Below are 26950 nucleotides of genomic sequence, written 5' to 3'. Positions count from 1 at the left end.
TTGCCTCCTTCCTCTCTGTTTTACTTACGACCCTGGTTTTCCTTCTGAATCCTTTCACACCTTCAATCCTTAAATCCACCGCTTCCTCTCGGTGTTTTTGCTCCATTCTTTCTGCCTTCATCATTTAGTCTTTGATGTAGTTGGATCTTTCATTCAACTGACTCCTGATTGTATCATTTCTTTACTTTGCACTTCTATCGCTCTTCAATCTTCTTCATCTTTCTTAACCCCGAGGGACGACTTGATGAGTTGGCCATTGCTTTTAAGCGGCGGCAGGTTTGGTCAGTGATGGTCAGTGAAGCCTGTGTTATTGAACATGCACACACACACACACACACACACACACACACAGGTTCAGCTGCCGTCCCCAGCCCACATAGGTAATCAAGAATCGACACACTCTCACACATATGCACAGGCAGCTTGTTAGTATGTTAATTTCAACCGTGCATATAGGCGGTCATCCGAGCGTAAACACACACACACAGTGACCATCTGCTCCACAGCGGTGTGTGTGTGTGTGTGTGTGAGACAGTTGAATTCTGTTTGTTTGCTCTTCCTTAAATGTCACAGTTTCCAGTTTGTTTTTGAACACAACATTATGTGCGTCTGCTCTGGGGGTCTGTGGGTGAGGGGGGGGGGGGGGGGGGGTCCCTTATGGGGTTTTTGGTTTCCTTTTTTTATTTGTTTTTTTTTCTGAAGCCTGAAGATTTGCAATTTGACACATGCTAAAACAAACACGTTTGTGCGACGGCTCCATGTAACAGCAGCAGAACACTGTGTTAGCATCCTCGGCTGTCTGTCTGTGCTGGCACCAGAAGAACCTGATCCACGCTGCTGTAGGCCCAGCCGTGCCATTACAGCAGCTGATACTGTCGACCTTTGGTGGAACATTCACTTGTGTTACAAAATCCAGTCAACAGTCGGCTCATTTTTCCACCAGGACCATAGCTGTTCATGGTGTGTTCATTCACGGAGATAGATCCACTCACTGTTTATATATGAGGTCAGAATGGATCAAAATAACATGTCATCATATATTTGAATGTGTCAGATGATATGAGGAAAACATATCTTTTCAAAAAACAATTAAAAAAAAACAGTGGGATGTAACAGCTTTCTATGAAACATATTTCATTTGGTCGCAACTGTATTATTATTTAGAAATGGTTGATGTTCAAAGAGTGACGACTGGTGACTGAGGGTTAATCACTGTGTACACAGAGGGTTTACTACACGCAAGAGACAGAAAAAAAAAAAACTAATACTGTACATGCAGTACTCCCAGGTCTGTTTGGATCACCAGAAAAACCTGATGATAGCAGGGATTCTAACACAATACAGTAACACACACACAGACACACACACACAGATAATGGAGACAGGTACAGACAGAACAGTAATCCCAGTTTGATTCTTTCAGATGAGCCGTGGATTAGAGGTGGATTAGTGTTGTATCATGACCAGATTATGACAAACACGAGGCTCTGCTGCTCTAAGCCCATTATCGTCTCCTCTGTCATTGGGCCATGTGTGTGTGTGTGTGTGTGTGTGTTGGCTGCAGAGTTAATGAATGCATGTCCACCTCATTATGTTTTTAGGATGAAAGTCCGACAGCCTTTCTCCTTAGGGAAAGTCAGCGTACGCTATCTGTGTGTGTGTGTGTGTGTGTGTTTGTGTTTGTATTGGGGCGTCAGAGGGAGTTCAGATGGGATTCTGATGCTTCATACCATATATAGGTCACTAAAGTGGTCCCCCAGGGCTGTAAGTGTGGTCCAGAGGGGGGAGGGGGAGGTGGGGGAGAAAAGCAACATCAGAAGTAATAAATTAGCACCGCAAACAAGGTTCATTGAGTTCTGAGTGACAAGACGTTCACTTGAACGGACGAGGCGAGGGACGAGCCCATTCCAGGCGCTCACGAGCGAATCCTAATTATGAGGAGTAAATGGAAGTCTGCAGAAACCACATCTGCAAATAGGAAACAGATCTGAGCGGAGGCGCTGGCTCTGTTTGGCTTGTACAGCACGGCCGTACACTGTGTGAAGCTGTTAAGTTAACACGCCATGTGAGAAGGTCTGACAGTGTGTTGTTATTTTTGGTGCAGCATTCTTCACTGACAGGAGGACATGGAGACAGACGAACAGACAGACAGACAGACAGACAGATATACAGACAGACAGATATACAGACAGACGGACAGACAGACAGATATACAGACAGACAGACAGACAGACCGAAAGACAGATATACAGACAGACAGACAGACAGATTGACTGTCATCAGACTGAAGCATCAGGAATCCAGGATAAATCCAGGGTTTCCTACAAGTTCAACAAAAAAAAAAAACCATGGACCACCATTGGATTGATTTAACTCTAGTAACCTCCCTCCACACACACACACACACACACACACACCCCAGAGTTTTATTCCACGGTCTTTTCGTGACTACGACTGTGTTTACTCACAGACAAGAAAACAATTATCCTACATATTTTAATCTGGTGTTTTTCAACCTTGGGGTGTGGACCCTGTGTGGGGCCGCCTGAAATGTCTAGTGATTGATAAAAAAAAATATTACTGATAAAAATATTTTTTCAACTAATTATTATTCTTTTTCTAATTATGATTAAAAACACCCGTCACGATCTCACTGGACTGTTCTTTCATTTTCATGAATATAAACAACAAACGCTCTCTGTGAAACGCTGACATGAGGACAAGGATGAAGGATGGCGTTGGTGCTGCCAGACCGATAGCGTTGTGACATCACACGTCGCTAACCAATTAGACTGGGCGCTGCAAGAGAGTGACTCCAGCAGCGACTAAAAGCTTCTGTGTCACTGACCCCGGGAAAAGAGAATTTAAAAACCAACGAACTCCCTCCTCCTTTCTTGTGCCCACGGTCACTTCAGTAACGGCCAACTTTGTCGTTTCTTAGTTTGTCAAATCCTTATTTATGTGGAGCCGAGCGGACCTGCCCGTCTGCAGGACTGGGTTAGAAACCTGAGGCTGTGGCCATTTACCAGAGCCACAGCCTGTTTGCTGATTGCAGCTTGGTTTCCACATCACTAGATTAGCATTTAGCTTTAATGAGTTCTGGGCAAAAGGTGAGGCTGAAGAATGATCTCATTTGAGTTTCTGAATTGGAAAACAGTCGACACTTGAGTTTCACTACTTCAACGACCCGGAAGGGTGAAGTGTGACGGGTCAGTGCTGGCTGAGAGAACATTTAAAAACTTAAAAAAAGTTGTTTAAATAAAAACATGGTATTAAAAACATTTTCTTTGCAAAGGAACAAATGTCCTTGAAGGTTCTCTTGCGCATGTCGGAACAAAATGTGTACACTAAAACAGACAAACATATGCAACACACATATATACACACACACACACACACACACACACAGTTTCAGCACAGGAACAGCTGAGCTTTAAATTACCCTAAAATCCCTTGTGACTGTGAGTTTGGGCCAGAGGGGTGAAATAAAGTTACCACCTGCTACTGGTAGTCTACACACACTCTGACACACACACACACACACATACAGACATGCACATTCACACACACATACACCCCTCTCTAACATCTGCCACTGCAGTCCCTTGTGTTTTGCCAGCACCGGAAACTTTCCGACTAATAGTCACAGCTCAAGGCAGTGCTTACAGTTTCCCAGCTTTTAATGGCTGTTCGCCTTACATCATTAATGCATATCAATCACAATCAGCACACACACACACACACACAGACAGGAGCGTGCACATACAGCAGGATTTGTATCAGTGAGCTGTGAATAACAGAGCTGAAGGCCTCAGCGCTGAGTACTGAGCTATTAAGAGTGAACAGAGAGAGGACGGCAGGGCTGGAGCAGGAAGAAAGAGAGAGGTAGAGAGGCACCCGGAGGTTACAGTGGGAGGAAAATAATAAAATACAAAACCATGCACAAGTGGAATTTGATGTCTTGTATCATTCACGGGTGCTGATGGTCTGACGCTCTTGGATTATTGCACACGCTGCTACTGCAAAAACGAGCCGCGGCTCCAGTTTCCTGCAGTCTATTAATTGTATCCTGCCCATTTCAGCGTATTTCACGACAAAAGGTCGTCATTTGTTAAACATTGAAGTCTTTAGTAGTAAAAGAAAATATCAAGCTCGTAGTTTTGTCAGTTTAACCAAAAGCATCACATGCACTGTCTTATGTCGGAAGAAGGAGCGTCGCCCCGACGCCTCTGACTGTGCTGCTGCTGCTGCTGCCGCTGCTGATGCTGATGCTGCTGCTGCTGCTGTGATAAACCATCTCCACTTTGCACAGCTTTGGTCTTTTTCTTAACTACTCCCACATACTGCTTTGTTGCAGCAGCTTGTTTCTCAGAGTAATCAATGCTTTGTTCAGACAAAGCATCTGTGCAACAAGCCTTTGTCATAAAAAAAAGTCATTTAAGACGGAGTCAGCGTGCTCTGATAACGCACACTCACGCTGCAGCATCTTTCAACTTTTTCATTACAGTAGGTCGCAAAAACAAAGCCTCTCCTGGCCGGTCAGCACAGCCCTGGAACACACACGAGCAGCCGTGTCACGGTGACAGTGCACAGGCCCGGATCAGGAAAAGTCCAGACAGCTGGGAACCATAAAACCACTCACACAGTGGTCAGGCGTTTGTCAGGCGTTTGTCAGTGAGTTCTTGTGTTTTCAGAAAGTGGTTTTCAACATGGAAATCAGTTTGTTGTTGTTTTTTTTTCACTTTTATAACAGCTCAGCGATCATCACATCTGACGGCTAAATAATAATTAACAAGTCAGACGCTGACGAGCCAAAACACACAACACAGAGAGGACAAAGGTGAAGAAAACGTAATTAAAACGAAAATTAATCTCTACGGTATTAGGACCCCCGCATTCCAACAGCAGGTTGCAGGTTCAATACTACCCAGGCCACACATTCCAGGTTGGTTGCATTGGAACGGCAAAAAAACGACATCCCCTGTGGTGACCCCTGACCAAGGGTCGAGCTGAAATATTCTGGAATTTATGTGGGATTTTTTCTTGGATTACAATCATTTTACACATGTTCCATTGTAACAATACTAATGGACCATAAATGAACCAATATCTGCAGCTCTAATTGGCTCCAGTGAAGCTTAATGAATTAAAGGTACATCATGAAAAAATATGATTGAGTGAAATTAAAAAATAAATTGTTTCATTCAGACTGAGTCTATATATTTTTTTCATCAGTTTTCAAAGCAAACTTAAAGGCTGAACTTATGACCTGGTGGATTACACACACATACACACACACACACACACACACAGGTACTCAGACACACACCGTCATTGTTCCTCGTGGTTTTGTCAGAACTTGCACATTTTCAGGCAGTATTGCTCTGCAGTTAATAACGCCTTCCTCTTCATCCTCTCTTTTCCTCCCACTCTCTGTATTCCAGGTGCTGACGAGCAAAAGAATTTTGTTACTGTTGTTTGGGGGCATGACACACCTACACACAGGCAGAATTTCAGCCTGCAGCTCGCTCACAGCGGTCGGTTTTACTGCTGCTGGTGTAGTTGAAGGCCACCGTGAGCTGCGGTGATGTCATCATCGATCACTCAGGAGACACACGTCCAAGAAGTGACTTCAAAGATGTCAGATGAATAGTTGTATTTTTACGCCTTATCAGACGCAATTAATTCATGCATTTAAATGTAAACATTACTTTTGTATCAATATTTTTTTTTTCAGAAAAGATAATGTTTGTCATTAACCAGATCAGATGGTTTTTGGTTAAAAAAAAGTTTTTGAAGAACCAAATTTGTCGCTCTGCTCCTCGATGTAGTTTATAGTCAGGGGTCAACACTTTCTGTCTGCACTCTATGGAAAGCGAGGTGTTGAGAAAGATCGACGCGATATTTCCTTCCACGACGGCGCGTCATAGTGTTTAGTTCTGCCGGACAAAGATTTAGCTCGATATCTTCAGCTGCTGGAGATGTCTGGAAAACACCAACTGTTACCTTGGTAGTCACTAAGGCAACTCTGACAGGAATCTTATGTGCTGGTGAAAACACACACACACACTCACACTCATACACCCCCACCCACCCACCCACCCGGAGCATTGCTTGTAATTATGAGTGCAGTAAAACAGGCTGACATCATAGCCTGAGGTTCCTCATTCTCTCACTTCGACCTCTTTTAATCTACATTATATAGTACGTCTGTGTGTGTGTGTGTGTGGTATTAGTGTGTAAATCTTACTTAAATGTGTTAAACTATCAACATGTATGTAGACAAAGGACGACACTTGTGACAGAAGAAGCGACAGTACGGAAACAATCAGCAAATATGACGACTTCAAACTGGACTGCTGTTTAAAATCCATTCATTCAGGTTTGATTTTGAGAAAACAAATGGTTAAAATTCCACCGTGAACTCATAAATCTCTCAGCCAATGAACAGTGGCTTCACAGGTGACCCTGATGTTTTTCACCCCTGACCCCTCGAGCAGGAAGAAACCTGTGGAGGAGGAAGGTTTCTTGTCTTCGATCTGTTCCGTCTGTCTGGAGTTAATTCATCATCTACAACGTCTGATTGGTCGATCTCCGTACTGTCACTGCTCCAGTCCTCTGGGCTGTTTCGCAATCAGGCAAAATGCCCACTCACAAACAAAGAAGAAAAGACGTGGAACTTTCCATGAGTGTGAAATATTTAGGAGGAAGAAAAAAAAACCCACTCATCGTATGGTTTCTGTAAGAGGAAAGAACAGGAAGAACAATAGTTTAACTTCTGTCAGACACTCGAGCTGAAGAGCAAGGTGGAACGGAAGGAAGAAAAGGTGGTGTTGAAGCGAGGAAGCAGATGAGACCCTGCCATTGTTATTACTGTGAGAGAAAAAAAGAAACAAATAAACGGAAAAGGAAGAAAAGTGTGACAGATGATAGGACGTGACTTGTCTGTGCATTCCTCATCTGATCGCTCTCCTCCGCTCACTCTCTCTGTCCCACTTTACACCAAATCTTCCTGTCATTCCCTGTTTTATTATATATCTGTTTGTGTTTGTGTGGGCGACTTTGCACACAAGTATGTGTGTGTGTGTGTGTGTGTGTGTGTGTGTGTGTTTACTTCTCCCAACACTCACTCAGAGGTCAGCGCTCTTAAGAGCAGCCGTCCAATTACGGGAAGTGTGGTGTTACCGTAGACATGAGAGAAAACTGTAATTGGATAATGACGGGCTGAAACCCGTCATCAAAAGGTCGCGCACACACACACACACGCACACAGACACACACAGTTTGAGTCTAAACCTGTGATTAGAGAGCTGCTGATCTATCTGGAACCCTCTGCTCTCACACGCTTTCACTGTCTCTCCATTTGTCCTCTGCAGATTGTTTCCTGTTTGACACCATTACGCTCTGACACATTGATGTGTTTTCTCTCTTTCACTTCTTTCTATGACTTCATCTGTTCATTCATCCCCAGCGCCACTGTCCTGTTGAGGCTTCCAGCCGGAGCTGCAGCCGGGGCAGGAGCAGCAGTGAGGTTTCCTGGCACGGCTTTATTAACGGGATGAAAATGTCCTGCAGCAGCAGTCAGAAAAGAAAATACTACAGTAGAGTTTTAGATTCATTATCTACCACCATGGAGTGTTGAGTCCCAGCTGACCACAGGAGAGGTCAGGAACTGGACACTAAAAGACAAACAACCACACTCACAGTCATAACAACGGTCAAAGGGCCGTCCACACTGTTTTGGTCTGGGAGCTGCTATTCAAAGTAACTACACTGAACATGTTAAATATATATTCCGTGATCCACCTACACTGAACATGTTAAATATATATTCAGTGAACATGAACATGTTAAATATATATTCACTCATATAAACTAAACATACTTTAAATATACATCATCTGTTGGAGTACTGATTAAATGCATGTAGCTGTAAAATTTTGGGACAATTTTATTAAATTCTTACAGTATTACCATCCAATCTGGCCAATGACTGGATTCCAAAATAAGCATTTAATAATAATGTTAGACAAAAATGTAATGTTTACTTAATTTTATTCTATTGGAGTGTCCGACCTCTGGGTTGTAAACCCTGGTCTCTACTGCACATCACCGAATTATACTTTTGTTTCTTTATTTCAACTGAACTTGATCCTGATCGTCCCTTGATCTACTGATATAAAGAGTCTGTTCAACCTAATCTCATCATGTTTTTGGGCTGTGGGAGGAAACCAGAGAAAAAAACCCCATACACTGGGAGAATATGCAAACTCCATAGAGAATGATCGACGTTCCAACCAAAACCAATGCACATGCTGCTCCACAATGGAAATTCCTCACGGAATGGCCAACTCTAATCCTGGCACTCTAACTCTCTCTGAGTCGGAGTTGAAACTATTTCTCAGTTCTCAGTTTGCTCATGGGGACAGTGGGTGTTGTTGCTGCACATCATTTACACAGTGTGTGTTTGATGAGCTCAGGTCAGCGTGGTCACTTCAAACACACTCTAAAGGCTTTAAACCTGTGAGCAACAACGGGCTGGAATCACTGGTCATCTCCCAGCGTCCTCCTCTGGCTCCTCCCTCACCATTACCATGGATAAGTGTGTTGCATAAGTCTCTCCAAACCAATGTGTTGATGCAAGAGGAAAGAGATGGGCAGAAGTGGTAAAAGGAGGGAGAGGATAGTGTGGGGGAGAGGGGGGGTGCCGGAAAGTGAAGGAAGAGTGGGAGAGACGGGCGAGGAGGGGAGGAAAATGGGAAGAGAAAAAACACCAAGTGAGCAGGAGAGGCTGAGAGGGAGAGTGAGGGCTTTCTTTTGTGGTGGTTGGAGAGTGACAGGGTGCCAACAGAGTGGCCAGTGATGACAGTCCCACTGGAGAATGCTGGCTATGCCAGTGGAGTGGCACTAATGGAGCCAGAGAGGGGATGCAGTTGCCTGTCTCGAAGGGGAAGATATTGTGAAACTGGACGAGGCAGTTTGACACAAAGCCAAGATGGAAGATTAGATGGGAGGGAGTGAGGGGCAGAGAAAGACAGCCATGTTAGGTCTGCTGACTGATTGACATGAAGTGAGACCCTCTCTGGTTCTCATTTGACTCCTGCTTTCTGCTCTTGTTCCAGTTAATGTAAGAGCGTGTATCTGGTGGTAGGTTCAGGGAAAGAAAAGTCTCAGGGGAACCTTAGGATAAATGAAAAAAAGAAGACTTAAAAAATGAAGTTGTTATGAAAATAAAGCTCATTATACTGACAGAGACGGAGTCAATACTCTGACTCTGCTGAAGTCTGTAGACCTTTGTTTCAGGCACTGACAAAAAAAACAAAACAAAACACCATTCTGTTTGTTTAACAATTTTGGAAATTGACGCCTCTGTCGTAATTAAAAAAGGTTGACGCAGAGACAAACGAGGACGGAAAAATCAATGGAGTTTTTCAACCAAATAATTTGGGCATTTAACCAACTCCAGAAACAAATCAGGGGAGAATGATGCTTCAAATGCATGACAGACTTCTTATGAATTTATATATATATATATACACATTTATTTATGTGTTTTATGTGTTTGTGTGTGTTTGTGCATATATGTAATTGTATATATCTGTGTGACTGTGTGATCATATCATGCAACAGGGAGCCAAGTACATAATGATTAAAAGGATTTATTGGGCTGAAACAATTCAACTATTCCATCATCAGTGACTTTAAACCCTTCCTGCCCAGACACGTAGCAGAATCTTGGTTCGGTTGTCATTAAAACCCCAAACCTGTAGAGTTTTCCTACTGCTTTTGTAGTAAATTCCAAACCCGTGACAATAAAACCAACAGCTGAATAATTAGAATATTTTTAAAGCTTCATTTCAGTAAAACCCGGTCAAACTCATGCAGATTGCAGCGGCCACAGAGTCACCACTGCATGAAGAATTGTCCTGATTATTCCATAATCCCTCCCATAATTCAGCAGCCAGGCTCAACTCATCCATCAATGAGCCACTTGGATCCATACTCGTACGCTATCTGGAGAGACTAATCATCACAGCAGGGGGACGGAGGGGGGAGAGCAATGAGGTGTGAGAAACAAAAAAAAAAAGAAGATCTTCCTCCTGATGAGTGTGTGCTGCCAAACTGCAGCCTTAACTTCACATTATTAAGTCAAAGACTGGGGCTGAGGTGACCGAGGTGAGGAGAGGGAGGAGAAGAAGGGGGGTGGGGGGGTGTCATTAAGATGAATTGTGGGGAGGCATTACCGCACACGTTGGCCCGTGATCACACACAAGCACGGCCAGGAAGTGCTTTGATTTTGTAAACACTCACGCACACACAGATTCACACACACGCTGCTGCTGCTCTAAGTGTCTGTTTCCAGGTAGGCTTCTCCTGCTGGCACCTAGAGATGAACATACACACACCTGGGCACTTCTTCTCTCTGACAGACATGTTGGCTCCATGCTTCCAGCTACCTGTCATCTACAGTACTGACATACCCCCCCGCCCCCATTATCCGTCCCACATGAACTCCCCCCTGGCTTCCCTACTCTCTCTGCCCCCTGGGTTTCAACCCCTTCTTCCACTTTCTTCTCACATTGGATTTAACACTTCTGTCCTCACCCTGGTAAATTCCTCTCGGTGCCTTTTTTTCCACGCTCTTTAACAGAGCAAACACGTCTCTAATCTGTCTTTAAACAGCCGTCATTCACCGGCGCTGAAGCCACGCCCCCTGTCTGTCTCCCGCCGCGGCTGTAACTCCCACTCCGTCTGTAACGTGATGAGTAAAGCAGGGCTGTCACTGTGGGCATCTCATCCGCACTGCCTCACCTTTCACCTGGGGGCGCTGAACTTCTCACATTCTGAAATCAACTGTGAAAAATTGAGCTGCATTTGGAAAAAAATGAAGATTTCAGTCAAAGTTCTTGTTTTAAGAATTGATGTTGAGGAAAAACAAGCTTCACTGCAGTCCCGGAAACTTCATTCTCCTGTTTTGAAATGTATTTTACTACTTTTTCTTTCTCAAGTTTAAAGTAATTTTTGCAGTATTATTTACTTTGAAGTAACTATTTTTACAATGATGCTCGAAAACAGCCACAGCTCAAACCATAATATAAGCTGATATAAAACTGTATACCGTATACTAACTTAATTAATTTTTATATATATATATATACACTATATATATATATATATTTATATATATATATATATATAAATATATATATATATATAGTAAATAAGTATATATAACTTAGTTGGAGATTCCTTTCTTAAAGCACTATAAATTCTAACTGCTGCATTGCAGTATCTTACTGCCACTGCGCCACCACTTGGAATAAATGCACATATACATTTGTGTACATGTTTTTTTTTCCAGTAGTAAGATGAGTGTGTGCATGTGGAAGAGACAAAAATGATTCTGCGATGTCGAAGGCTGGAGGCAGAGGTGATTTTATTACAGTGTGCACTGGTGCAGGTTATTCCTTATTCTTAAAAAAAAGATGGAGAGAGAGAGAGAGAGCGGGAAAGAGAGCGGGAGAGGGGGGTGGAGAGGGGGGGGGGGGGGAATTGAAATAGAAGGAACAAGTTAGTTCTAGTCATGCAGGGTGTTTTTCTTTTCTTTTCTTTTCCACATCTCTATATTCTGCCTGTATAACATAATCTTTTGTGCTGACACCCTCGTAATAACGCCAGTTGGCCAGTCAGCCTCCTCCGTGTCACTTCAGGATGAATTACGGCATTGTGTTTGGATTTGAATGAGCAAATCACTTCTTAGGAATTAGCGGCCTTGAGCAATTCAGATAAGCGGCCCTGTGATTCATATGATGCTGATCCAGTGACTCACTGTCACTCAACACCTCAACACCGCCGGTCCGCACCAACGTCTTGATTCGTCATGTGTACGCAACGCTCATGTAAACAAATATTGTGGAAGTCAGAAAGTCGGGCCCAAAAAGAACAATCAAGTCACTTTTCTCTTTGGCTCCGTATCATCTGCACCATCCAAGAGTCCATTCCTGCCACAATATGTCTTTGTACCCAATGAAAAGAACAGTGTCTGTGTGTGTGTGTGTGGTTATGATTTCTGTTGATGCATTCAGAGAAACGAGGGGGGGGTGTTGGTAGGGGGGTTCAGGAAATGGAAGTATTGCTGAATGCCTAAACATTTTTGTGCCGTGTGTGTCCATGATTGTTGGACAAATGAAAGAAAGGAAGAAACTAGAAGAGTGAGAGCAGACAAACAGGCAGACAGATGGACAGATGGACAGAGAGACAGAAGGACAGATGGACATGTATTGCAACATAGGGCTGAGGCTGGAGAGGATTGACTTCATTTCCTTGGACAGATATAGTGGTGAATATTTGCATTTCCTGCGACACAGAGGCCAAACATCCTTCCATTCAAATCTCCACTGAGATCAAATTAGACAACTGCTCTGTATCTCTTAATATCTGTTCATTCACTGCCTCGTCTTGTCAGCCTTTTCTAAAAAAAAATCCAACCAAAACAGTCTAACGTGTATATAATTTTTTATTCATTCTATTATTTCGTGTCTGATTCAAAAATACTCTTTTTTCAGCTGTACCATTAGAGTCCAACAAGAGGACTACAATTATTCTACATTCATATAAATCTTTATCACACACACACTGTATACTCTATACATACATACAGAAGGGCAGACTCAAACAGAATAAACATCTGTCTTTGTCCAAACTTAATCCTGACGGACGACACATTCGTTATGTTAGCGGAGGCCGACGGCCAGGTCGTTCCTCCTTCCTTTTTCTGTAGATTACCACGACTAAAGATGTTTTAATTGAAACATTCTTGCCCTTTGACCTTGGCTAGGCCAAGAGGTCACTGTCGCTGTGGCAACGAAAAACACCAGATGCCATCTTAATTAAAGAAACATTATTTACTGAGGGATATTTTCATTTTTACTACCTTTGACCTCCCTTTACTTTCCTTTCTTCCCCTCCTACTCCTCTCACTGCGATAGTTAATTGGTGAAAGGCTCGGAAAACTTTCCCTCTCTCTCCCTCTCCCTCTCTATCTCTCTCCCTCTCTCGCTCTCTGTGTCCGTATGTGACGAAGACGAAGAAAAGCTCTCTCTCACAGGAGACAAAGCCACAACCTCTGAGGCTGCTAAGCAACAATGCCGCCTGGTAAAGCCTTGTCAGGGCACCGTTTAGCAGAGGATTAGGGACAATTACACACAAACACACACACACACACACCCAACATGCAGACACACACACACACACCCAAATGTAGCGGCAGTATATCGTATACTGTACTCTGCCTTTTTTTTTCCAAAATCACAGAAAAACTGGCGAATGCTAATGCAGGCTAGGAGGAAGAGGAGGGAAAAGAACGATGTGTTTGTGGGAGTATAAAGTACAGTATGAAGTGAGATTTACTTCAATACGAGTGAATACTGTATTTAACTCTCAGATTTTTGACTGATGTAAAAAACAAACATTGTGATGCAGATGAAGCCTCTTCCTCCAGTTTCTTTTTTTTTTTTTTTTAGCAGATTAAAACTTGTGACAGACAATGATTTGAGTCTAAAGAACACACTGTGGCGACACAGACAGGTTCTAAACTATAGGGTTGAGGGCCGTTGCGGGTAGAGGATATACAGAATCAACAACATAATATTCTTTTATGTTATTGGTTATTACTGTTGAAGATGATTTAATCTGCAAAATGACTGTATTCTCTATCCAGTAAAGGCACCGGTCCATGTGTCAGGATACAGCCCACAAAGTACTGGCATACAAAAATCAAATCAGGTTGACGCAGCTAGCTGAAACATTACACCGTCCTAGCATAGCACTCAGACAGTCCTAGTCTGCCTTCACTGTTAACAAATCTCACTTGTAAAGAAGGATTTAACTGGGGTTAGTGGTGAAACGACGATGTTGTGGTTCAACGTTCTCAACATTCCTGTCCAAACATGTAGGAAATGTACAGGAAGTTAAAGTTAAAGTATATATGTATATATATTTTCTTTGTTTACCGTGCCCTGTTATTTGTTATGGCTGTTGCGCCCCCAGTGAGGAAGATCCACCCACTGCTTTATTTACATTTCTACCAGAAGAAAACAAAATAAATTGACCTGAACCTTAAACAGTTCATAATTTAGCGAGTCAACGCCCAACTGCTGATCTCCGACATGTGACAGCTCCTCAACACATGACCGTGTGAACCAGAAAAACACATGTGAACAATGGAGAAAAACAAAAACACACAGCGAAGAAATATTTAAATTTGAGGTGTGTGTATGAGACAAATACACACAAAGACTGAGACAAACAGAAAAGTCTTTCTTGTCACCCCGACCTCGGCTCAGGACTGTACAGATTAGGATTACTGAGCTGCCACTAGGGGGTGCACGATATAAAACGTGATGATCGTTTTTGAGTGGTTTTTTTTTTTAAAGCGGGATTTTTCCACACAATAAAGACGTATAAATAAACATTTTCTTCATAAAACATAAAATCTAAGCTGACATTTGAATTAATAAATAAATGCAGGCGACATCTGTGTTATATGTGTGTGTTCTGGTCAGTCAAGCATGATTACACAGGCTGCCTTTATAATGAAGAAAGATGTGGGGAATTTGGGGGATGTGTCAACCCAGTTGGGTTATAGAAGGGGGTGCATGGCCAAAAGTTTGGGAATCACTGGTATAAGTGAAGACTTGGCATAAAACCACGCCTTACTGGGACACAGTCTGGTGTTTCTACAGGGTCATTCCAATGAACTCTCTTCATTTGATCCAATGTTCAAATTGACAAGATGCTTTTTTTCCCTCTTTGTCTCAGAGCAAACAGTCACAGCTGGGATCCTCACTAATACAGAGAAACAGTGTGTGTGTGTGTGTGTGTGTGTGTGTGTGTGTGTGTGTGTGTGTGTGTGTTTGTCCACATATGTGTCAGAGAGACAGAAACCTTGAAAGGGAGGTTTTGGGGATCCACCAACCACATGGTGTCTCCAGATGTGTGCCTACAGTGAGCAGTAAATGAACCGCGCCGACCGTGTGAGCGCTGTGCGATGAGAGCAACCAGAGAAACAACAACTCGTCCTGTTTGTGTTTTTGTTGTCCTGCGAGATATTGATTGCAAAAAGCCCGATTTGTGGATATCCTCTCAACGTGCCAGCTGGGATTTGTCCCGCAGCATTTATAACACGGCACCGAGGGTGAAGATGCATTTGAGCGTGGCTCTGAAGCCACTGATGAGCACGTAATGTGTTGTTTCAGATGGCATTACATTAGAAGATGTGTTTTCTTGCTGACGGTGGGACAGTGATTAGATCTGAATGTGGGTTTTGGCAGCCAGCTGCTCCCTTCTCTTTCCACCACTGGCTCTTTCAGTAGTTTGCAGTACCAGACAGTTCTGGACTAATTTCAGCCCTGGATGCAGGGTCAGTGATGGGTGAAGAACCGTTTCTGTCATCCTCAATTATCAGGACCGTCTTTGGGTGGCAACATCGTGGTTTAACACTGATGTTAAACTTGTGGCAGGAGAGTTAATGAATCTAATCATGGAAACTCTAGAGACTTAAAGACACACAACAGCCTCTGTCCTTCTCTTACACACACACATATTTTCCAAACTCCCAAAAAAAGTGAAAACATCATTTTGATAATAGCAGGTTAAACCAGTTTTCATTTATAGCAGTACTGTCGCAAAAACCAAACTCGGTGCAGTTCGCACATACCTTCTGACCTCGGTATAAAACTCAATTCCACGTCAGACGTTCTCAGGGGTTTCTTGTTGTGTTTTCTAAAAATACAAAAGCGCTGTAGGGGGGGTGAAGAAGTGGACATAAATTTAATATTGACCGAGCCGACCACAATATTGACTTAGCCACCGTGCGTTGCTGTTACATTCCAGATGACTTCCATACGTCCCCCCCTCCTGGACGGAGCAGTAGGAGCTTGGCAGGTTCTTTTGTTGACTTAGCCGTTCAACGTTTTCGTGTGGAAGAATCAGAATTTAAACACCAATAACACACACACACCCAAGAATGCTACACACACACAGTCTTTCGGGACCGATACATAAACACATACGTTTTGTACTCACACGCCACTTTCTGTAACAGCTGAGCAGAGAGCCACTATATTTTTACCTCAACCCACGCGGTGAGCAAAATGCAAAAAAGCAAAATTCTCGGCCTTGAGAAATTTCTCTCTCTCTCCTTCTCCTTTCTGTGTTTTCTCTCTCCCCCTCCTTCCTCTCCTCCCTCCGTCTTCAACGTACACACAGAAACACTTACGTACATGCAGACACACACCCTTGGACACGACAGGTCAAGCCCAGCCAACCGCTGTAGCAGCCACAGAACATAAACAACTTTCACACACTCTGTGGATCATCTGAGCATTTCAATATTGTTTTAGATAAATATATTCAGCCACACATATAAATATATGGAACCATAATTATTCCCTGTGACCGCAAATGACCATGACGGGAAGTCGGTTCCCACAGTTTCAGCAGCGTTGCAGCCCAGCCCAACAGGATTGGAAATTCACAGCTTGGTTTGCAGTCCAGGCGACCAGACAGAAAATGACCGGCGGACGGTGCTTCTACGACAAACGTGTGGGAACTGACCCCAGATCTGAGCATTTTGTTTATGTCTTTTATTTGTCATTTTCACTATTTTTTTCTTATCTCTGCGCGCACACACACACACAGACCCACACACACAAACATTCTCAGAGGGCAGCAGCTGTTGGAGTGCTAATCTCCATTAACTCCTGAACTGGCTTCTATGGTGAGGTCCGTTCACTACATTACCCAAGAAAACCCGTGGTCACTAAGAAAGGCAGATTTTCACATCACTATAAACAACAACACCTCAGTGCAGTCATGTATTATACACTCCGTACACAGACCAACCTCATCTGAGCCATGTAAGACACCCAGTTTCATTAGGGGTGTAACGTTTCAGTAAATAACACACAGGATTTAGGTTGCAATGACTGGGAAAAAAAAATTCAAAACGCACTTACAGTCTGTAAAGCTTTGTTGTTCCCAGGAAAAGCAGCTCAGGAAACACAGCCAGATTATTGCGATTCAGGCGCCTGAAAAAACAAAACATAAATTAGAGAAAAAGCAAGTCTACCGTCCGTTTCCAGACATCATGGCTGAAGTGGTTAGGTGTCCATATAATTAAGTTTTTTTAAGTGAGATTGGTGTAACCTGATAAGCATATGAAATTATTTTATGTCATTTTAAATGTTAAGGTTGAAGGATTGATGGACACACTCTGAAAAAAGAAAACACACACACACTTTCATGGACAAATTCTCCAAAACAGACTCCAGTCTCCCCCTGATTTAGGGCGTTCAACATGGCTGCCAGACAAACAGCAAAATCAAGAATGGTGAAAGGAAGGTGGGGAGAAAGAAGAGAGAAGGGGTTTGGATGAAGGCTGGGGGAGTTTGGGGAGGAGAGGGGGGGGGATTTTTAAAAAAAAAAAAAAAACCACAAAGGCAGAGAAGAGGAGACGATGTGGGAAAAACAAACAGGCAGTCTGGCCGGGCTACCGAATGTGTGAAAAGGACCCCACTGGGTAAACAAGGCCCTCATAGCAGAAGAACTCACAACAACCCGTCATCAGACACACACACACACACACACACACACCCTGACAAACAGAGGTGTTAAGAGAGCTCGGGTGAGTTTAATAATCTGGGGGCAATCATTTAACCCTGGCTGAGTGGAGTGAAGAGGTTGGTGTGCTGGGGTGTGTTGAACCTTGGTGTGAATCAGAGGAGAAAGGCTGCTGAAACAGTTTAACCCTGACACACACACACACATATGAAGACACACAGTCATGGGCTGGTCTCTATGACTTCAGAGGTCGTTACATTGACTTACACTCATCCCCTGGAGACCTGCTCCAACCTTAAATACTTCAGCTTCTTCTCAGACAGAGACATGAGTGAAAGATCCTCCCGACTCTGCAGCAGCGTTTCTGAACTAAATGTCCAGAAAAGTCTTCCTGTCACCAACAACTGTGGTTCAGTGTCTGCTCTATGTCCGTGGATCTGACTCTGTATTTCATTTAATACACGTAATATACGTCGTGTTTATTCTTCCATCTAACCTCAGTCCTCAGCAGGGTTGCTGGAGCCAATCCCAGCTGTCAGCAGGCCAGGTACACCCTGGAAAGACCATAATGATCACACCTGTGGTCAGTTTAGAGCAGGGGTTCTCAACTTGCAGTTCACAGATCTGTACCGGTCCGAGGACTGGGCCACAGCGGACTGCAGTGGAGTCCCAATGGTCTTTGGTAGAAAAAAGGTCGGGGGCCATAAGTTTAGACTAAACCACGTACATGTGGGAGAAAACTCAAACTCCACACAGAAAGTTACAATGAGAATTGAACCAAGAGTTCTAACAACATATTCCTCAGTGTGGCCTCTATTGTGTTCAGGTTCTCAGTAAATAATACAGCATTTAAAGAGAAATAAAACAATACAGTTTGACAGGAGATGGTGAAAATGAGTGACCAGCGCACATGATTGACAAGTGGACCTTATAAAGTCTGCTGATGTCTCATAACTCAGCCTCAGTGGAACCACAGCTGCATTATGGTTTATGGTCTTTACTGACATCGTGTTTCATTAAAGAAGTAGTCTTCGAAAAAGGACGAGATTTATGGATGTTGTAAATCAATTGAAAATGTCTCTTTTGTTTTCCATGGACTTCTATTCTTACAGTGTGATTTCCAAAACCACTAGAGCACTTCTGGTCTTCTTTTGAGGCTTCACGTTATAATCATAATCTATTTTTATTTTTTTATAAGGTATGAAAGCGGAGACAAACGTCTCCCTCCTAAATTCTGGACGTTGTCTAAACCAGTGTTTATCAGGTTTGTGGGTCCCTGAGTGGAGCTTAGTGTTACATGTAAAGGGTTAGTGGATAAAATAAATACCGTTAATAAAAGTTTTGTCCAATTCTGCAGCACAACACACTTCCTCTGTCCCCTCTTATCTGAACTGAAGCACGTTGATGAAAAAAGACTTTTATTATTTCATATATAATCACTAAATTATAGGATTTTCTTTTCATTTTTGGACTGTATAGACTAGAACAACCACAAAGACATTTAGTTATTTTCAGACATTTTTAAGACCAAACTGAACTGCTAATAAACCGGTAGTTATTTTCAGACATGTTTAAGACCAAACTGAACTGCTAATAAAAACCTTAGGAAAATTCTAGATTCATTGAGATCCATCAATCTACATCCAAAAACCATCATTAATATCTAAACAAGTGTTTTTGACATTAGTCCTGACCTTAAACCGTATCTATACTCAGGTCTGAACCCAGAGAATGTCGTCTTTACTCTTCAAACATATTGATTTGCATAACTGTAACTCTCACATAGACCTCACGAGCTCTGTCACATGATCTGTCTCATCCACACATAAATCAATCCCGTTGCGGCAGATTGACGATGAGAGTCAGCACATAAGACTACACAAAGGTTTTCCAATGGCAAAAATCCAAATGTTTTTGTTTACTAAACATATATGTGTGTGTGTTTTTATATACTATAAAAACATGTAGTCGTTTTCAGCACAATAATAAAATCTTAAAGCCTTCCCTTGTCTTCCAACCATTTCAGCTTCTCAAAAAGCCAGAGTGGCCTCTCCTTAAATAACATCACCATCTGTTTGTCTCTCCGTCTCCCTAAAGTGCCCAAACGCAGCCCGTGAACGTGGACGTGCACATCATCCGCAGACCTTTACACTCCATGGTCACATCAGAGGCCGCTTTAATATTTAACGCCCCACAGAAATGATGTTTCTAAATTATTCACCGCTCTGCCGTTTGCGCCGTCTCAGGCGGCTCACAGACCCGCGTGGTCCTGCAGAGAGACTCACTCCCTCTGCAGGTCCTGCCCAGTCATGAGCACCCAGTAATAGTCCAGACCTCCACTGGGAAACTGCTGGTGCTGGCGCTGGAGGTGGGCAGGTGGAAAGGAGGACAGAGCACGGCTATGATCTCATCCACTTAAAATAGATGCAGTGCTGTCAGACTAGGAGACGGAGATAATGAAGTAGAGATTAAACCGCGGGTTGTTTGTCGTCTTTCCAATGCACTTAGTTAACGTCATCGTTAAAGATCATGTCTCCGGAGATTTACGTACATGATCCTGATCCTGGTTCTGCAGGAAAGTTTGTATCCATTTTAATGAGTTACAGCAGTCATCTGACGCTGCTGTGACCATTATTTTATTTTTCAGTTTATGTAATGGATGGAGGACCCTTACAGCACTGTGTTATGAATAATGCATGTCATGATGTAGATAGAACTTTATTAATCCCTCAGGAGCTCCCTTCAGGGAAATAAGGAGTGGCACTTCAAAATCCAGGGTTTCTACCTTCTCTTTGCAACCCGTAAGTCAGAATACAAAATGGAAACTTGTAATAAATAATAATAATCTGCATTATTTAACAGCAGTTGTACTGTACAAAGATAAACTGTACTCTCTATTGGATACTGGAGCCACATGGACATAACAAAGGGTTTGGTATCTCTATAATGGAGGACAATTTCATGAGCTACCATATGACTTAAAAACAACATTATATTATAATAGGTTGATGTTCCTACAATCCAATGGTTCCCAAACTATGGGGTGGGCCCACCTTAGAGGTGCAAAATTAAATTTTTTTTATTTGTGCCAGAGTCATACATTTTTTTGTAATTTTATGTCATTTATTCATTGTTACTTGATGCGTACAGAAAAGCTAAAGCTAAGACTTTAGGTTAAGTAGTAAAATGCTAAAGGTTATGCTAAGTGGCTATGGTATGTATTAAGCGTATGAGCTTGGCATAGAGAAACAAGTGTGTGTTTCAGTCTGACTGAAAGTGAAGGGAGATTGAATGAAGCAGTGGTGTGACTCAAACAAGCTAATGTCACACACTGCGGTGTAGTGATAATCCCTGCAGTCATTAACAGATGCTGGTGGGCCACAAGCTCCCACACACACACACACACACACACGCCAACACCTTCAAAGCAAAAGTGATGTGCCAAATCTTGAACATAAACACATGTAAACGGCACAGACATAGTACACACAGACACACTGGCCTAATGTGTCGTAGCGGCGGCGGCGGTGAGGCTGTGTGCTCGTACAAACCCAGGAATCAACAAACCACCACAAAAACCAATTACTCCACTGCTGCCACGCTGCACTAACAATTTATCACATACTGAAACAAAGACAAACAGGAGACTGGTCCTGTTACCATAGTTATTACTCAAACCCTGTGGATTTTTTTTTTGAACACATACAAATTGTTTATTCTAAGAAAAACCACATTTGCACTGACCATCGTGTCTGCTCGTTTGTGGGTGTTGGAAAAAAAAAAAGAAAAACCTGGCGTCAGTGTAGTCGGTTACATTTTACATGGACAACAGCCCATGATCATTCCTACAGTCTAATCTGATGTGATATTGAAGCAGTGATGACAGATAACCCCCACACCCTAAAACAAAGCAGAGCAGAAACACAGCCTTCTCACCGAACCTGAGCAAATTCCTCTGCTATCACCCAAACTCCAGGAGTGACTGGGAATGTTTTCCTCTAAACACTGTGCTTAGTGTTGCCTACCAACACCTATAACAAATGTAGACTGCTGCAGAGTGGAGCACAGACACAGAGGCACCTGGGGAAATTTGTCACGAGTGACTTTTAAACATAAGTGCCCATAAGTGCCAGAATAAAAATGGCTTTCTCCGTGCCCTCGCAGTGTGGATTATTGAAGCTCAGATGCCAAAAAAAAAAAAACAAAACCACAAAAACAAACAAACAAAAAACCCAGAAATGATCAGTGAGAATAAATCTATCAGCCACTAATCCACTTCCTTGCTTTAAAGTCCATGCCCCACTCTCTGGGATCACTGTTACGATTATCTGTGGCCACACATTGCACCAGAATAACTTGGTTTGAGACCTAATTATCTACTCCGTAATCGCTGCTGACAGATACACCTCACTTTCTGTAATCACTGGCACGATAATGCATCGGTGTTAAAACGATCTTTGCTGTGGTAATCACTCCGTTAAAGGCTAATTATCACAGGCGTTGCGTCGCTGCCGCTCTCTGACATTATCATCTGAATACCTGTAATTACTGTTGTGTTTCTCTCCACATCTCCGAGGCTGTTATCTCCTCCACAATCACACACTTTGAATTGGACAGAGGCAATAAACCAGTCAAACACGAGGGAGGGACAAGAGGATGAGGAACTCCTCTCTTTCCTGCTCCGTACCCACAGGGAGAGAGTCAAGAATGTGTGACACTCCTACAAACACGGGCTGACACAGAAAGAGGGCGAGGTGGTGCGGAATTGAAGAGAATTTGACAGAGGAGAAGATGTGCCTGGAGCGTGTTGGGTGGCAGGGGCGGTGACGACAGGCAGCTCAGGCCCTGATGGGGCAGCTGATGGGGGTAAGTGAATGCACCAGGGTGTCTGTCCCACACATGTGTTTACGTGTATACATGTGTGTGTGTTGTTACACACCTATCTCCTCCGCAACTCCTTCAACCATCTACCCCTCCTCCATACCCAGCAGTTACTGCCCCACACCTGACCCTGCCCTGCCCAGCCCCGCAGGGCCTGTCGCAAAAAAGCATGAGAGGGGTAACTGTTTTCCACCCCTGTGGGGGGCAATCACTGTGGATCCGTCAGCCCAGCTTAGGGTCCTTTCCTCTGGGCAGTAGTGCTCAGCAGGCCCTTAGCTGCCACCCCCCCCCCCCCCCCCCCCCGCGGGCCCTGTCGCAAAAAAGCATGAGAGGGGTAACTGTTTTCCACCCCTGTGGGGGGCAATCACTGTGGATCCGTCAGCCCAGCTTAGGGTCCTTTCCCCTGGGCAGGAGTGCTCAGCAGGCCCTTAGCTGCCACCCCCCCCCCCCCCCCCCCGCGGGCCCTGTCGCAAAAAAGCATGAGAGGGGTAACTGTTTTCCACCCCTGTGGGGGGCAATCACTGTGGATCCGTCAGCCCAGCTTAGGGTCCTTTCCCCTGGGCAGGAGTGCTCAGCAGGCCCTTAGCTGCCACCCCCCCCCCCCCCCCCCCGCGGGCCCTGTCGCAAAAAAGCATGAGAGGGGGAACTGTTTTCCATCCCTGTGGGGGGCAATCACTGTGGATCCGTCAGCCCAGCTTAGGGTCCTTTCCCCTGGGCAGGAGTGCTCAGCAGGCCCTTAGCTGCCACCCCCCCCCCCCCCCCCCCGCGGGCCCTGTCGCAAAAAAGCATGAGAGGGGGAACTGTTTTCCATCCCTGTGGGGGGCAATCACTGTGGATCCGTCAGCCCAGCTTAGGGTCCTTTCCCCTGGGCAGGAGTGCTCAGCAGGCCCTTAGCTGCCACCCCCCCCAGCCTTTGAAATGAGCCCCCAGACTCAAGATTCCGGACATGTGCCTTTGTTCGATGGCCGCTGGGGGCCTTGATGGCTAACTCTATCTTTGTGTTTGTGAACATGTCACGCCAGAGCTGCTGAATTATAGTTGAGAAGCACAGCCAATAAAATAGAAGATGTCATGTTGGGTCAGGAAGCTAGCTGTAGCACACTGATGTTTGCTACAGCATTATAGTAGTCTATATAGTCTACGTAGACTTCTACTATATCAGCCCGTCGTCTATAACATCAGTGACCAGGTGACATCACAGCAATGACCGGTCCATGCACGTGATGACAACTAAATGATCCACTAGGGGTCAGACCAAGTGGCGTCCTCGCCGTCTTTAAGAAAGGCCACAAACATGACGATGGTAAAAAATCACCAACGGTGCTTTTGAGACAGATGATGGCGCTGTCAGTTACATGTGGCGCAATGATATCCAACCTCCAACCTTATTCTATACTTTCTGTTTTCTTTCCCTTTCTGTCCACAAGTCAAACCAAAGTCATTCTCTGAGGAAATAAAGGGAATTTTAGTAGAGACCAAAGAATCATCTGGGGCATTTTTTAGAATATACCATTGAAGCCACACCAGAAACAATAGAATCCTGACCTCGTTGTCCACACCTCTGGTCAGGAATTCGCACAAATGCTAAGCTGGACAAAAGGGTTTCCGAGAGAAACGGCCGATTTCATCTGTAGAGCTCAGCCAAGAGAGGGCAGCCATAAATCTAGCAGACTGAAGGGTGAATGGAGAGACAGCACCAGATGTAGAATTATGATATTCCATTCTTTATGTAATGACAACTCCTGGAAATTGTTCAATAAACAGCTATTAAAAAGATTACCCGCTGCATTCAAATGTATGCATCTAATTACAGCATTACCCCAAATGTATTTGATTCCTGTAAATGCATTTGTGTATAATCACAGGTGGATGAAGCTGTGTGTCTGTGGAAGCAGCCAGGATTTTTATGTCTTTAATTAAAAGCTTTTCTCTAAAGCTCATCTCAGTCGCTAACATTCCAGGAAGACACTGTTTGGCAGGCACGCCTCACACACACCCAGCAGATATGAAGTGTTCACACATAAAGCCAGGCTGACAGTTACAAAAAAAAAAAAGAAAAAACCTGACGTCTCAGCAGTCAGGGTACACCCCCCACCACCACCACCACCCACCCCCTCACCCTTTTGTCTGGCTCATTTTTAGACAATACAACTTAATTTTGCCAAAATTGCCTGTAGGCTGGATGTTGAATTCCACTGATTCCAGACTGGCACCATAACAACGTCCACCTCCCCCAGGCACTACAGAGCTGTGATACGGTCTCAATGTCCTGGACTGGAACAACTGACGTTCCATCCTGACAGCCAGGTTTAAAAAAGATAATAAAAACGTCCGATGTGTAAAAGGAAAATTTCTGACATCAACTGATTGAGACTGAGTTTGTTTTACGGCCAGTAGGAGTGGATTGGTATCCAGCTGTGAGCTCCACGGAGGAAAGACACTGAACTGCATGTTAGCAATCAGAGCCAGTGTAGCATCGGGGTTCCACAAATGTACGAGAAGCGGGATTCAAGTATAAAATGTTCAGATAACAGTGTGTGAATCATCCGCAGTGGTGACCTCTGTGATTTATTTTTGAGTAAGATTCAAAATGAAACATACCATAAGTCACGACAAAGGTCACCAGTGTCTACAGTACCATAATACAAATGTATTCTTCCAGCAAATAAACTAGTACTGCAAATAAATGAGTAGCCTGCTCCTGAAAGACGGTATGTGCTGTGATGGGTAACATTTATGGAGTACTGAAGGTCCACTGTGACAGTAGTAACACCAGTACTCACAGTCTCTCCAGCTCCTTCAGGTCCTGAAAGGCTCCTCTTTCAATGGTGGTGATTTTGTTTTCCATTAATTGCCTGAAAGAGGAAAACAACGACACAATGAGGTGAGAGCGTGACGTGAAGAATCGGAAGAAAAGGGTTGTTCGATTTATGTTGTGTGTCATAACTGTGGGTGAAGGGGGGGGCAGTGTGGGGGGTGTGAGACCACTCACAAGAAAGAGAGGAGAAAACGGAGGTGAGGAAAAGTGTAAGAAGACTGAAGACAGACACAGAGTGTGGACTGAGGAAAGAGAAGGTGAGAGTGAAAAACAGGGGAAAACACAGGGGAACAAGGACAGAGAGAGAGAGAGAGGGAGGGAGAGAGCAATTCACCAGCAGCTGGGTAGAGAGGCTGAACTGACTCCAGACCCGGCCCATCATTTGGACAGCGACTCATCCATCATCCAATTTACCCCATCTAAACCATATAGCTGTGACTACTCATTCACTTACACAAGCACAACTGCACCAGGAGCAGTTACTGGCTGTTACCCCACCCTCCCTGACACACACACACACACCAAAACACAACACACACACAGACGCAGATCCCCGAGGACCAGGCTGCAGCTTCAAGTTGCTTTGTCTACAAGAAGTGCATTTTAATGTCACTGGTTATGACAAAGGAGTGGTCTGTGTGTGTGTGTGTGTGTGTGTGTGTGCCTCAGATAAACTAATCAAGATAACTGTTACAGCCCTAATTGAAAATGCTTGAGTGTGTTTGTGTGTTTGAGAGTGCTCTCGGGTAGATGTGAGCCCACAGGAAACAGCATGACTCTCTCTCTCTCTCTCTCTCTTTCTCTCTCTCTCATGCGCGCACACACACACAGACACACACAGACACACACAACACACACATTAAGAACATAATCTCTGGAGGAATTCCAAATATGTGTATTCTCTGACATTCAGTTTAAAGGGGTGAATGGCTCACACACACACACACACACACGTCCACAGCAGGTTATCCCCCAGCGCCGAGAGCCCCTTCACCGGATCTATCACAGGTAGGAAACCTGTTCTTACTTGACTGAATCCTTTCCGTTCTTTGTACATTTTTTTCTCTTTTCCTTTCCTTTCGTCTCGTTTCCTATTTTTCCTCTCCTCTCTCCTTCTTCACTCTCCCCTTCTTTCCTCTCCCCTTCTCTCCTCTCCCCTTCTTTCCTCTCCTCTCCCCTTCTTCCCTCTCCTCTTCTTTCCTCTCCCCTTCTTTCCTCTCGTCTCCCCTTCTTTCCTCTCCTCTCCCCTTCTTTCCTCTCCCCTTCTCTCCTCTCCCCTTCTTTCCTCTCCCCTTCTTCCCTCTCCCCTTCTTCCCTCTCCCCTTCTTCCCTCTCCCCTCATGTGTCCAGTTCCATTTCTTGTCCTCTCTACCCTCCATCACTTCCTCACTGGCGTGTTAATCACTGCAGCACCTGGGCCCGGGGCCCTGTGGTTAAACTGAGCGGCCCCTGACACTTCCTCTGGCAGATTAACACCAGGGCATTAACAGGTGTCGCTGCTTTTCTCCTTGGACACAGAGAGCGAAGAAGCCCAACAGCACGCAGCCAGTGCTGCATGCGGCAGCTGCAGGCCTGCAGGAGTCTGATGCTGACACTGTTTAGTCACTGATGGTGGCAACCAGTCGGGGG

At 44.1% G+C, this 26950-nt stretch overlaps 1 protein-coding gene across 1 annotated transcript in view; it reads right to left on the bottom strand.

Annotated features, from left to right (window-relative positions):
- Positions 1 to 26950, bottom strand: part of slit2 (slit homolog 2 (Drosophila)) — a 74988-nt gene that overhangs the window by 43419 nt on the left and 4619 nt on the right. The window contains exons 3-4 of the mRNA XM_025058215.1: positions 25287 to 25358; positions 17019 to 17090 (exon numbers count right to left, since the gene is read on the bottom strand). Coding sequence (XP_024913983.1) covers positions 17019 to 17090; positions 25287 to 25358 — 144 coding nt within the window. The remainder of the gene's footprint in view (positions 1 to 17018; positions 17091 to 25286; positions 25359 to 26950) is intronic.

The sequence above is a fragment of the Cynoglossus semilaevis genome, chromosome 9, assembly GCF_000523025.1.
Source record: "Cynoglossus semilaevis isolate Cse_v1.0 chromosome 9, Cse_v1.0, whole genome shotgun sequence".
Classification (NCBI taxonomy): Eukaryota; Metazoa; Chordata; class Actinopteri; order Pleuronectiformes; family Cynoglossidae; genus Cynoglossus; species Cynoglossus semilaevis.
Note: the sequence above shows the minus strand (reverse complement) of the source record. Positions and strands in the feature narration are given on the sequence as shown.